The 12,613-nt window shown below is 56.7% G+C and overlaps 1 protein-coding gene across 3 annotated transcripts in view; it reads left to right on the top strand.

Annotated features, from left to right (window-relative positions):
- The window catches only part of CDH22 (cadherin 22), a 94,847-nt gene extending 86,844 nt beyond the window's left edge, over positions 1-8,003 (top strand). For all 3 annotated transcript variants that reach the window (XM_035121988.3, XM_088674821.1, XM_088674820.1), the window contains 4 exons: positions 281-402; positions 1,448-1,565; positions 4,016-4,267; positions 5,698-8,003. In XM_035121988.3, coding sequence (XP_034977879.3) covers positions 281-402; positions 1,448-1,565; positions 4,016-4,267; positions 5,698-6,227 — 1,022 coding nt within the window. In that variant the 3' untranslated portion in view covers positions 6,228-8,003. The remainder of the gene's footprint in view (positions 1-280; positions 403-1,447; positions 1,566-4,015; positions 4,268-5,697) is intronic.
- The last annotated feature ends 4,610 nt before the right edge of the window (positions 8,004-12,613 follow it).

Below are 12,613 nucleotides of genomic sequence, written 5' to 3'. Positions count from 1 at the left end.
TGGTAAAGGCTGTTCTCCAATTGGAGCACTCTTTTTTTAATTTTATTTTTAGAACAGCCTTACCAAAGGCTAAAGCATCCTTGACAGGTTGCCATCCAACCTCTGCTTATAGACCTCCCTCCAGGGAAGGAGAGTCTGCCAGCTTCCAAGGGAGACTGCTCCCCTTGGCCTCTTCCTGAGGGGCACTTGGAATCTCCTCCTTTAGTTCTGGAGCAGAAGAAAGCCAGCTGGTCCCTTGGAAGGCGGCTCTCAGTCCCCCCTCCCCTTTTCTGTGTTCCAGACAATCACGCTCAGGTGTCCAGGAAGACCCTTCGCATCCGCATCCTGGACGTGAATGACAATCCTCCCGAACTCGCCACGCCGTACGAGGCTGCTGTCTGCGAGGACGCCAAGCCTGGGCAGGTGAGGAGCAGAAGGAAGGGCAGCCGGGGGGGGGGGCAGCCAGACGAAGGGCTCTGAGCCGACAAGGCATGCCCTGGACTTGGCAGCTTCTCCGCCACGTCTCCTGCAGGGGGACCTCAGGCGTGGGTGAGGGGGGGGGACCCATCAAAGGCCAGGGGTGGGACCCATATGGGGCAGGGACAGCCTTGCTGGGCAGAAAGGTCCCCCCTCCAAACCCTGGAAACTACCCCCTCCCCCCAACTGCTTGCTTTGCTTAGGGAGGTGCAGGGGGGGGGTATGGCAGCCCTGACCACTGGCTGTGGGGCCAAGGGGAGCTATGGTCCAGCAAGAGTGGGGAGGGGCTGGTGCATGGCATTTGGGGTGGGCTTTTCTCTCCCCTTTCTGTCTCTCCTTTCTTCCCCACATCCCAGCTCCCCAAGCTGTTGGGGTGGCTGCTCAGCGGCTGTCAATCAGCGAAGTCAATCGGGGTGAGGCCATCACCCCCGCTGGGGAGGGGTGGAGGCCGCCCTTCCTGTCCTGCCATGCCGGGGGGGGCACTTTTGGGAGCTGCAGTCTCTGTAGGCCCCTGAGGAGAGCGAGGTGCTTGCAGGGAGAGACCCCTGTGGCCCCCACCTGCCCCAGACCCCACCCCTTGAGGGGGAGGGGCTCCTCTAGAAGACGTCTCTTTTACTGAGATTATTTTAACAAAGTAAGTTTTTAAAACAGAAGAAAAAGTTGAACGAGAATACGTAACAGCAATACAGTAAATGTAATTAAGGTTACAAAGCTGAAATATAAACTTAGTATGGGTTGATTCACAATGCTTTTGACAAATATATTTGAAATAGCATGAGAGACGTCCATGGATAATCTTCATCTGAAGAATGGGCTGGAAGAGTTTGCCTATCCATTGATCAAAGGGGGAGGGGGCTATCTGTGTCTTTCCAATGTATCAGTATCAGTCTTTGGGGGGGCACAGAGAATCCATTGGCGCTGACCAATTGCCCAGCCCCCCCCCCCCCGCGGTGTTGGGCATGTCGTTTGAGATTCTCTTCCTTCCCTGCAGCTGATCCAGACCATCAGCGTCGTCGACCGGGATGAGCCCCAGAGCGGCCACCGCTTCTACTTCACCTTGGCCCCCGAGGCCTCCTCCAGCCACCACTTCTCCCTGCTGGATATTGAGGGTAAGCTGTGGCATGGAGCCAGAGAGCGGGGAGGGACCCCCGGGTCATCTAGTCCAGCCCACCCATCTTGCCCCCCCTCCCGGGTAGCCCTTCTGCTTGCTCTCCTGCATCTGAGGCCGGCAACCCTGCCCCCCGGCCCCCTCCTCATTCATACACGCCTGCAGCTGCACCCTGGGATGCCCGGGGCTGGCTCCTGCCCCACCCTTGGTGAGCCCCCCCCATGACCCCCTCTGCTCTCTCCTGGGCACGGTATAAATATCGGCAGTGACAAACGGCCGCCAATGGCCCATCTGTTTCTTTGTACAAATTTGTAGCCAGTTTTGAGATGTGATTTATAAATATTGCTGCTGGAGCCAAGACAAGACACTGATGGATGCCAGCCCAGATGGAGACACAAAGTGCTCACTTAAATCTTCTCCTTTTACATCCTCGGCGGTGGCAGGAAGGGACTCGGGCGCAAAGCTCCACACAGCCCTTCCTGCCTGGCCTCAATGGGGCTCCCCGGGGTCAGGCTAGCAGAAGGGGGCGGGTTGGGGAAAAGGAGGGCGCCCTGGTTCCTGAGAGGGGCAAGAAACTCGCTCTTCTCCTGCCATGCCCGCAAGCCTTCCTGCCTTGCAGGGGGTTGGGCTGAATGACCTTTGGGGGTCCCTGCCAGCTCTGCGGTTCTGTGAATCTAAGCTCCACTGTGGCGCATTGGGGTTTGGGCTGAAATGCCCAGCAAAGTGGGGCAGGGGGACAACTCCTTCCTAGGCTTGTGAGCTTCAAGGGGCCTCCGCCCCCCTCCATGACTGCAGGGCAGCATTTCTTTAGCCCACAGAGTTCTGTGCGCCCATTTAGCAAAATCTCCCCACGGAGAGCAAGAAAACAGGAACAGGCACAACAGTCAGCAGCAGCAGCCACTGACAAGGTGGAATTCTTTCATATTCATTTATTTATTTTGTAAGATTTATACGCTGCTCAATTGTGGAGGGGAAAAAACCCAGCCCCCAAGGCGGTTTAGAAAATGGTAAAACCCAGAAAGAATGTACACCAATCTCTTAAAAGATACCAAAAGTAAAAAAAAATACTCAAACGATATAAAATTTGCATCTGGGGCAGCCCCCAAGGAGTTTCTCATTTTTCCAGCTGGGCTTCTGGCATCTGGGCAGGCAGAAATCCGACCAAGGAAGCTTTTTCCAGCCCTGCACCTCCCTGGTGAATTTCTGCCTGTTGTGCAGGCAGCTTGTAGGGTCACATCTTCCCCCACCCACAGCTGACTGGGTGCCTGGTCCTGGGCTGGCCTGCAAGGGTGCCCCAGCTGCCGCTCTCTGCCCCACCTTAGGGGCAGCCTGTGAGTCCGTTGGGTCCCACATGTCTGGGGCTTTGACCCTCCAATCTCTCTCCCCCCCCAATGCCATTGTGCCTTTCCCTGGGGAGTTTGAATGGCAGCTAACATCCCATCCCGCCAGCTTGTTTTCTCCTGCTCCGGAGGGTGGGACTTGAACCCATGGCTTCCAGTTACTAGAAAGGAGATTCCGACGCAACATCAGGACGAACTTTCTGCCAGTAAGAGCCGTTTGTCTGTGGGATGGAAGGAGATGGGCTCTCCTTCCTTGGAGGTTTTTAAGAAGAGGTTGGATGGCCACCTGGCTTGGATGCCGGAGCTGAGATCCCTGTGTTTCAGGGGGTTGGACTAGATGACTCTTGGGGGTCCCTTCCAGCTCTAGCATTCTATGGTTCTATGAGCATCCCATCCCCCCCCCAATGCAGGCAGGTGGGGGAAATGGGAGCCCCCTAAAGTCCCTCTCTAGACATCCCCCAAAACACACAATGCAGAGATGAGGCAGGACAGGCCTGCTAAGCTGCTTGGAGTCCAGCTTGGGGTGGGGGCACATCCCAGAACGGCAGCCCCCAACCTCCCACTTTTGCAATAGGAGAAGGTTTCTCTCCTGCTGGGCTGCTTTTTGCCTCTCTGTGTGTGTTTCTTGGCTGGCTGGTGGCTAATTGGGAATGACACCGGACGGCTCCTGACTGCAGGCAAAAGGAGCAGATGCAGGAAGTCTCTAAAGATCTCGTTAGAAGCAAAGTTTTTTTGGGGGGGGGCAGGAGGAGCTGGCAGCTTCCTGGGGACCCTGACAGTGAAGAGAGGAAGGCGGGAGAGGATCTGCAGAGTCTGTGCCTGCAAGGAGGGCGGGGGGGAGAGCAACTGACTCTGACTGTGCTGGCCCCGAGGACGAATCCTGCTGCACCAGCTGCAAAGAGCCCCTGACAACCCCCAGGTGTGTGTGGGGGGGCCTGCCTGGGGAAGGGGCCACCGGCCGTTCTTTGCCCATCTCATGACCCTCTGCCTCCTTGGATTAGAATGGTAGAACTGTAGGGTTGAGAGGAACCCCCAAGGGCCATCCAGTCTGACCCCCTGCAATGCACGATGCCCCTTCTGGGGTGACCCCCCTCCCTCTGCCTCCCCACAGACAACACGGCCGCCGTGCACACGCAGCGCCTGGGTTTCAACCGGCAGGAGCAGGACCTCTTCCTGCTGCCCATCCTGGTGGTGGACAGCGGCCCCCCCACCCTCAGCAGCACCGGGACCCTCACCATCCGCATCTGCGGCTGCGACAGCTCTGGCGCCATCCAGTCCTGCAACACCACGGCCTTTGTGGTCTCCGCCTCGCTCAGCCCCGGAGCCCTCATTGCCCTGCTGGTCTGTGTCCTCATCCTCATCGGTGAGTCTCTGCGCCCCACGGAGCCCCCCCTTCCTGCTCCTCCAAGAATAGGCTTAGACTCACCACCTAAAAATATAAAATGAGAACACAAATGCATAATAAAAGAGAAGGAAACCAAGGAACCCCCCTCCCATAAACACTTGAAAGGGCAGAGACTGTTCATCAGCCCAAGGCTGGGTGAAAGAGAAACTTTTCGCCTGGCATCTAAAGATATGGCATGAAGGTGCCACAAGCAGAAAAGGGTCCCATTCTCGTGTTGCCACCCTCCGCACCTCGAGGAGGAGGATCTCAGGGTCCAGTTAGGTTCATATGGAAAGAGGCGATCAGGATCAGTGTCATAGGCTCAAACCGTCTTGTTCCAGTGAGCAACCTGGCTGCTGAATTCTGCACCAGCTGAAGTTTCTGAACCGTCTTCAGAGGCAGCCCTATGTAGAACGCATTGCAGTATTCTAACCTTGAGGTTAGCAGAGCATAGACAACAGTTGTTAGGCTACCCCTGTCCAGACAGGCACAGCTGAGACCACCTGAGCCTCGAGAGACAGCAAAGGATCCTGGAAGACCCCCAAACTGTGAACCTGCTCCTTCAGGGGCAGCGTACAGTGGTGCCTCGCTTAATGAATGCCCTGCTTAACGAAATTTCCGCTTAATGAAAGGTTTTTTCCTAGCAGAGGTTGCCTCGCTAGACGAATTCGTTTTACAAAAAATTCGTTTAGCGAATCACGGTTTCCCATAGGAATGTAGTGAAATTCAATTAATGCATTCCTTTGGTCAAAAATTTTTTCGTTATAAGAAAAGACCCGTGGAATGAATTAAATTCGTCTAGCAAGGCACCACTGTAACCCCATGAAGAGCAGGCAACCTCCCAGCCATCTGGTCTGAAGAGCTACCCACTAGCAGGGCCTCCGTCTTATCTGGATTGAGCTTCAGTCTGTTGGCTCTCATCCAGTCCATGACGGAGGCAAGGCACCAATCCAGCACTTCCACTGCCACGTCAAGGAGAAATAGAGCTGAGTGTCATCGGCATACTGCTGACAACGCGCTCCAAAACTCTGGATAACCCCACTCAGATGTTTCACATAGATCAGGCATCCCCAAACTTCGGCCCTCCAGATGTTTTGGACTACAGTTCCCATCATCCCTGACCACTGGTCCTGTTAGCTAGGGATCATGGGAGTTGTAGGCCAAACCATCTGGAGGGCCGCAGTTTGGGGGTGCCTGACGTAGATGTTAAACAGCACGAGGGATAAGATAGACTCTGAGGAGCCCCACATTGAAGGCTCCATGGGGCCTGAGCCCTTCTCAAGCCAGAAGGTGGTTTGCGCCCCTTTGGGTAGGAGGTGCTTGGAAAGAGCCCTTGGCTCTTGTCTTGGGTCCCCTGCTCTCTCTCCCCCTCTTCCAGCCTTGACCACCCCTCTCTCCCCCCCCCCCAGTGCTGGTCCTCCTGATCCTGACTCTGAAGCGGCACCAGAAGGGGCACCTCTCTTCCGAAGACGACGAGGACATGCGCGACAACGTCATCAAGTACAACGACGAGGGAGGCGGGGAGCAGGACACCGAGGCCTATGACATGTCTGCCCTGCGCAGCCTCTACGACTTTGCGGAGACCAAAGGGGGTGGAGGTGGGGGTGAGGGCCCCCCCGTCCTGCCCTCGGAGCTGCACTCGCTGCCCCAGTGGCGCCCGGCGCCCGACTTGGACTTCTCCATCTTCAGGGACTATATCAGCAGGAAAGTGGGGCAGGCAGACGAGGACCCTTCTGTGCCCCCCTACGACTCCTTCCAGACCTACGCCTTTGAGGGGGCCGACTCCCCTCCCGCCTCGCTCAGCTCCATCGCCTCCCGCTCCACGGGCTCCGAGCAGGACTTCTCCTACCTGGGCAGCTGGGGGCCACGCTTCCGGCAGCTGGCGGCCCTCTATGCCGGACGCCGGGGAGGGGAAGAGGACGGTGGCGCAGACTCCTAGGCCCACCAAACCAAAAAGACACCACCACCCCCCGCAGTGGAGGACAGAGAGCCAGGCTGGCAGTGGCTTCTGGGGGGCCACCGTGCGGGCGCAGCCAGGTCCAGCCATGCAGCAGTACCCCCCCCCCAAGTGCCCTGGCCTGCCTGCAAGGGGGTGCAAGGGGAGGGCCTTGGGGTGAGGGAGGGGCCAGGGAAGCCCCACTGCTTGCCCCCTCTTCTCCTCTTCCAGTGAAACTCTCCATGCCCCTTGAAGACTGCACCTCTGCCAGCCAGCAGGACTTCTCCCCTGGCAAATTATCATTTAAATGGATCTGCGCAGGAGAGGGGGCAGCCTGCCTGGGAGGGAGGGGAGGCTTTTGTTGTCGAAATTGATTTTGTCACTTGATTCCAACGTTTGACAAGCTTTGATTTGCTAAGCGGAGTCTCTGCCAAGAGGAGGCTGCTCCTCCCGCTCTCTCTCCAAGACATTCTCCCAGGACCTTCCTCTCTCACCTCATCCTCTGGGAAGGGGAGGCCTTTGGTTGTGGGTTCCAGGGAGGGGGTGGGGCACAGCGGTTTTGCAGTGAGGGGGGGACCGTTTTGATTCCCTCCCTTGGCTGCGTTCTCTATTGCATTTTGGATTAGAACCTTCCACCCCTCTTGGGGACCAATCCTCAGGGTCTTCTAATTCTCCACAGCAGAGCGCTCCTCTCCCCCCCACAGCCTCAGACACCCCCCCCCCCCGGCAAAGACACCCCCACCTCGTCCTCCCCAGATGCTTGCAGTGTGACACCCCCTCCCCTCCAGCAGGTGCATCACTGCTCTGTAGGGTCTCCCCCCCCAACCGCCCCATTCTGGGTCCACCTGTCTGTTCCCCTCTTGCAAAAGTTGTGTGCCAATGGCAGAAGCTGGTTTCCTGGGACTCCGCCCACCTCTCCCTGCCGTGGGTCTGAGGGAGGCAACTCTCTTGGGGCAAACGGTTGCCCCACAGCCTCATTGCCGGTCCCACTTCTCCCTACAAAATGCCCAGCTTTTCGGGCGAGAGACCAGCAAGGGCCCATTGGGACTTGTGGCCAAGATACAGGCCTGAAGGGTGTGTTGGGGGGATGGGAGCCTTCATGACTCCCCTTCCCCCTGGCACCTGCTGTGACCCCCAAGCTCCCTGTTCCTGGCCAGTTTCCCCCCCCCCGCACCCCTTTGCAGGTCTGCCTGACTTTATGGCTCGGACCAAGCCGAGTCGCTGGTTCTCAGGATTTCCCCCAGTCTCCCCTGGGCTGCACCGGCAGTGGGAGGGGGGTGGGTGGGAGGGATGGGTCTCCCTAAGCCAGCCTGGCCTTCACTGTGACTTCCCCTCTGGTTCTAGAGAGGCAACTGGGCAGATGGCAGCCCCCCCCCAAAGGGTGGGGGCAGATGCAGGGACAGCGGCTCTTTGCCCCCCCTCCTCTCCTCCTCAGGAACGCCTCCCATGCTCTCCCCTCCCTGTTCCCTCTCAGGCCACGGGCCAAACAGGGTATGTATCTGGCGCTCCCCCCACCCCCCACTGCCTGCCCTCCCACCCACCTGCCCAGAGCTGCTGTCCTGGTGACACCCCCCCTCCTGCCTCTTCCCACCTGCAAATAGGGGTGCGTCTCCCCTGCCCCCCAAAGGATGCCCCCGCAGGAGGAGCTGGCAGGCCCATGGAGCATTTGGGGGGGGGGGCAGCTGCGCTTTGAGTTCTGAGCCAGCCGAGTTGCTCACCTTTGGTATTTTCACACTTTGGTCTTTCTGGGACCCGGAAATAAATGATCTCCTTGTCGTCTTCCTGGAGTCCTTTCTGCTGTTTTCCTTTGGGAAGGGGGGAGGGCAGGCACCCACCCTGTATGTGACAGACAGACGGGGGGGGGCAGCGCCTGCCTTGCTCCGTGGGCGTGAGGTGGGGAGGAGAAGCTGTGGCTGCCCTTTGCAGCTCCTGGACTTGGGATGGTGGTCAGAAGGGGAAGAAGAGTTTGGATTTGGATTTGAGATCCCACTTGATCACTACCCTCAGGAGTCTCAAAGCAGCTAACAATCTCCTTTCCTTTCCTCCCCCACAACAAACACCCTGTGAGGTGGGTGGGGCTGAGAGACTTCAGAGATGTGTGACTAGCCCAAGGTCACCCAGCAGCTGCATGGGGAGGAGTGGAGACTCGAACCTGGTCCCCAGATTACGAGTCTACGGCTCTTAACCACTAAACCACGCTGGGGACTGGCTGATGTGTCTGTCATGTGGGAATTTTGGTTCATTCGAGGTTTTCAGACAGAGGTCGGATGGCCGTCTGCCAGGGATTCTGGAGCGGAGATTCCTGCATTGCAGGGGGTTGGACTAGATGACCCTGGGCACTCCTTCCATCTCTACCATTCTATGATATTAGGAAACCCTTTGCTGCTCAGCCAGGAGCCTGCCAGGGACCTGAGCCCCTTTCCAGTGGATAGAGCTGTACAGGGCCGACCCCACAGAAGTGGGTCTGTGCCACTGGCTCCAGGCAGTCGTTCAGAACCCCCTTCTTCCCACAAAAGAGAAATGAGCCTATCCTAAAAGGGGTCCAGAGCAGATCTTCCTGCAGTGCTTCCTGCTGGTGCCTCTTTGAATTGTCACGTGGCCCTCGGAGGTGTTGAATTCTTCACGACCCACATATTTTTGTAATGCGTTTAATTTATAATTCACAATTCGTAATTTGTAATTCATGACACTGTACTTTACAATTCCCATTGAATTGAAGGGGCTCAGGGGTCAGGCGAGACTCCTGGCTGGTCTGCGGGAGAGGAGGAGGAGGAGGAGGGAGGTCTCAGCCAAGCGGAGTCTCTGGCGTCTCCTGCAAGAACCCTTTTAATCTGCCACTAATTTGTAGTCTGCGCTTGAGCCTCTGAGCCACCCCCAAATTTAGCTCCTCTCCGCTCGCCCCCCCAACAGCTGCTTGCAGGGGAAGGAAGGGCCAGGGAAGGATCCTGGCAAGGTGTCCCAAGTGGTCTGCTGCATTCCTTGGCGGTTTCTTGGGAGGGGAAACTGGTGATGCTAGGAGGAGAGGGAGGATGAGAGCCCCATGTGGGGTGTGCCCTCTTCCGCTGTGTGCTGACCTCTGGGGTCAGTCCCCCAGCTTCCAGAAACCCTCTTTTAAGCATTCCTGGGCAGGTGCAGACTGGGGGGAGATCATGGCTTTCCCTCTCCCCTCTCATGCCCACAGCCAAGCTAGGAAGTCTTCTTGGGCAGCCAAGAGTCACTCATGGGGGCGGCTGGTCTCTGGACTAAGAATTTCCAGGCTTTGGAGCACCCATGGGTGGGAGTAATTAAGCAGCAGAAATAAATGGCTTGGATCACTGGTAAAGTTCCTGGCCACATGTTAATCCTGCCTTTCACCAGAAGACTTCCAGGTGACTGGTGACAGTCAATTAAAACAATGCAGCCACATTAAAACAACACAAACTTGAAAGTGGCAGAGATTAAAACAATATAATTAAAAACACCCAGTTAGACACTTAAAGCAGCTTCCAACACATTTAATATACTCCGCCAAACGGCTTCTCCCAAAGGGAAGGTTTTGCCAATGCAGCGCAGGGCTGTTTGGAGCAATTGAAGCACTCGGCTGCCTCCCTCAGGAGGGAGGGGCACCCCCCCCCCAACACAACACAGGGTCGCTCATGGGGGCATAGGGTCCCTTTAGCTTAGGTAGGAGATCAAGTCATTCTGATATCCTGGTCCCATACTGAGCGGACCTTTGAGGGTCTCTTTCCCCAGTGCTTTGAACTGGGATAGGGCAAGCTGGATCTTCTGGAGAGACAGGTCCAGCTAAGCAATATGGCAGCCACATTCTGGGCATTTTCCAGAGGCAGGAGCCCACATGCGATGCAGCCGAGGCCTCTGTCATGATGGGCAGATCTGCCTTCTCCGGGAACAGAGAGAGCTGGCGCACCAGCCTGAGCTGAGCAAAAGCACATCTGACTGTAGCCGTCAGCGTTCCAAGGACAAGCCAGACTCCAAGTGACAAGCCTGCCTTTCCGGTGGGGTGCTGCTCCCCCTCTCCCTCCCCCCTCCCCTTCAACCCCCTGCCTGATGGGGATTGAGCTTCATTGTGTTTGGCCACATTCAGTCTGTTTCCACCTCAAGGCATCGGTCCAGCCGCCGCCCTGACTGTGATGGAAGAGAGAGGCTCTCCCGCTTGTCATCTCCGTATTGATGGCTCCAAATCTCCATACAACCTTTTCCCAGCGGCTTCCTGCAGATGCTAAACAGCCTGAGAGACAGAACAGAGCTCCTGGGGGCCACCATGAGCTTAGGAGCCAAGGCACACCCTCTGAAAGAGAAGAAGAGCCTGCTGGATCAAGCCAATGGCCCATCTAGTCCAGCATCCTGTTCTCCCAGTGGCCAACCAGGTGCCTGGAGGGAACTTGCAAGCAGGATCCGAGCACAAGAGCTCTTTCTCCTCCTGTGGTTGCCAGCAATTGGTGTCCAGAAGCGCTGGGGCCTCTAACTGTGGAGACAGAGCAGAACCATCCTGGCTAGCAGCCGCGAGTAGCCCTCTCCAGGAAAGTGTCCCTGCAGGAAGAACAGGAGCCACAGGCCCCAGATTCCAATCCCTCCATGCTCAGTTGGTGGCATTGAAGGCCATTGAGAAGTACCAGAGGATTTCCCCAGCAGGGCAACGAAGGCTGTTTCTGCACCGACTGGAAAGTTGGATTGGAATCTGCTCTAGATAACCTGAGGGGTCGTCCCACACTTGCACACCTGGGCCAAAAATGGAGCCAGGGACCAAACTGGTCCCAGATTCAACCCCTGGGATTTCCAGGGCTGTTTTGGTTTGCAAGATGAAGTCCTAGCAAGTGATGGGGAACGTCCCTTTTGAACCTGAGACCCTGGAGAGCTGCAGGTGCCAGTCAGAGTGGAGATGAGTGGGCCACCCTGACCTGGGAGAAGGCATAATAATAATAATAATAATAATAATAATAATAATAATAATAATAATTTATTATTTATACCCCGCCCATCTGGCCGGGTTCCCCCAGCCAGTCTGGGCGGCTTCCAACAAAACAGAAATTCTAAAATACAGAAATCCATCAGACATTAAAAGCTTCCCTAAACAGGGCTGCCTTGAGATGCCTTCTAAAGGCCTGGTAATTGTTGTTCTCTTTGACCTCTAGTGGGAGGGCATTCCACAGGGTGGGTGCCACTACCGAGAAGGCCCTCTGCCTGGTTCCCTGTAACTTGGCTTCTCGTAGTGAGGGAACTGCCAGAAGGCCCTCGGAGCTGGACCTCAGTGTCCGGGCTGAACGATGGGGGTGGAGACGCTCCTTCAGGCAGCCTCTGATGTTGCTCACGGGAGTCCTACCTGGTTTGGCCAGGGAAGCTGGTTGCTCCCCCTTGAAGCCAACCCTCTCGGGTGCCTGATGGGAAGGAAGGGCCTGAGGAGTGGAGCCTGTCCCCCTGGCTGCAGAGCGGGGTTCCTGAAGGAGATTCAAGGGGCCAGAGGAGAACCAGGGGGAGGTGATTGCTGGCCCACGAAAGGGTGGTGTAGCCAACAACTCAGAAGGTGGTTGACCTTAGTTCGTGGCTGGTTGGATGGCCAGCTGTCAGGGCTCCCTTAGCTGTGAGTCCTGCCTTGCAAGGGGTCGGACTTCCAGCTCCACCCTTCTAGGATTCCAGGTGGGCTGCTGTCTCAGGGAAGGGCGCTGTCACCAACCACTGGGGCAGCTGGGCCCACCCTGTCCCCTGTTGTGCACTGGAGGAGGAGGAGAGGTCTGGCTCAGTCCCAGTATTGTCCTCCGCAAAGAGGTCAATCCCAGAGGGCCGTTCCACTTCATACCCGCACTCCAGATCCTTTAGGTCAGTTTGGATCTGATCAGCGTCAGTCTCTTCCTGGTTTTGGTGTCCCCAGCAATCTGTAGGACCAGGAGAGCCCTGCCGCCCTCTCTACGGTACCATGTGTCTGAATTGGGCTCAGCAGCTGCCTGCCTGCCTGCCTGCCTGGAAATCCTGTTTGGAAAGTGAAGGCAGCCAAGCCCCTGCAGCCCCCCACCCTGAATGCTGTACCGTGAATGGGGAGGGGTCTCTCGCTCCCCCTCCTGCAGGCAGACTCAACGGAGATGGTGTGCTTTCCTTAACTGCCAGACATAAACTGGGGAGTTACTGCAAGCCCTGCAGGTGATAAGCTGGGAGTTCAAATGGCCTTGATAAATTAGGAGGCTGCACCGAAAGCAGTATATTGAAATTCAATAGAGACAAATCTTCTGGCACCACCGAAAATCAAAACAAACGCTCAGGATTCCAGGAGAGGAATCGATAGCCAGGCCAAAGGAAGGCTAAGCTCAGCCTCGAGTCTTCCTGGGTGACAAGAGCCAAGCAGGGGTCCGAGGGGAGACGTGTCGGTTCCTGGCAAGTGTCTGCCTGCAGCTGACCTG

Source organism: Zootoca vivipara, chromosome 7 (genome assembly GCF_965207765.1).
Source record: "Zootoca vivipara chromosome 7, rZooViv2.hap1.1, whole genome shotgun sequence".
NCBI lineage: Eukaryota > Metazoa > Chordata > Lepidosauria > Squamata > Lacertidae > Zootoca > Zootoca vivipara.
The sequence above is the reverse complement of the archived record's forward strand: the minus strand, read 5'-3'. Positions and strand labels throughout refer to the sequence as shown.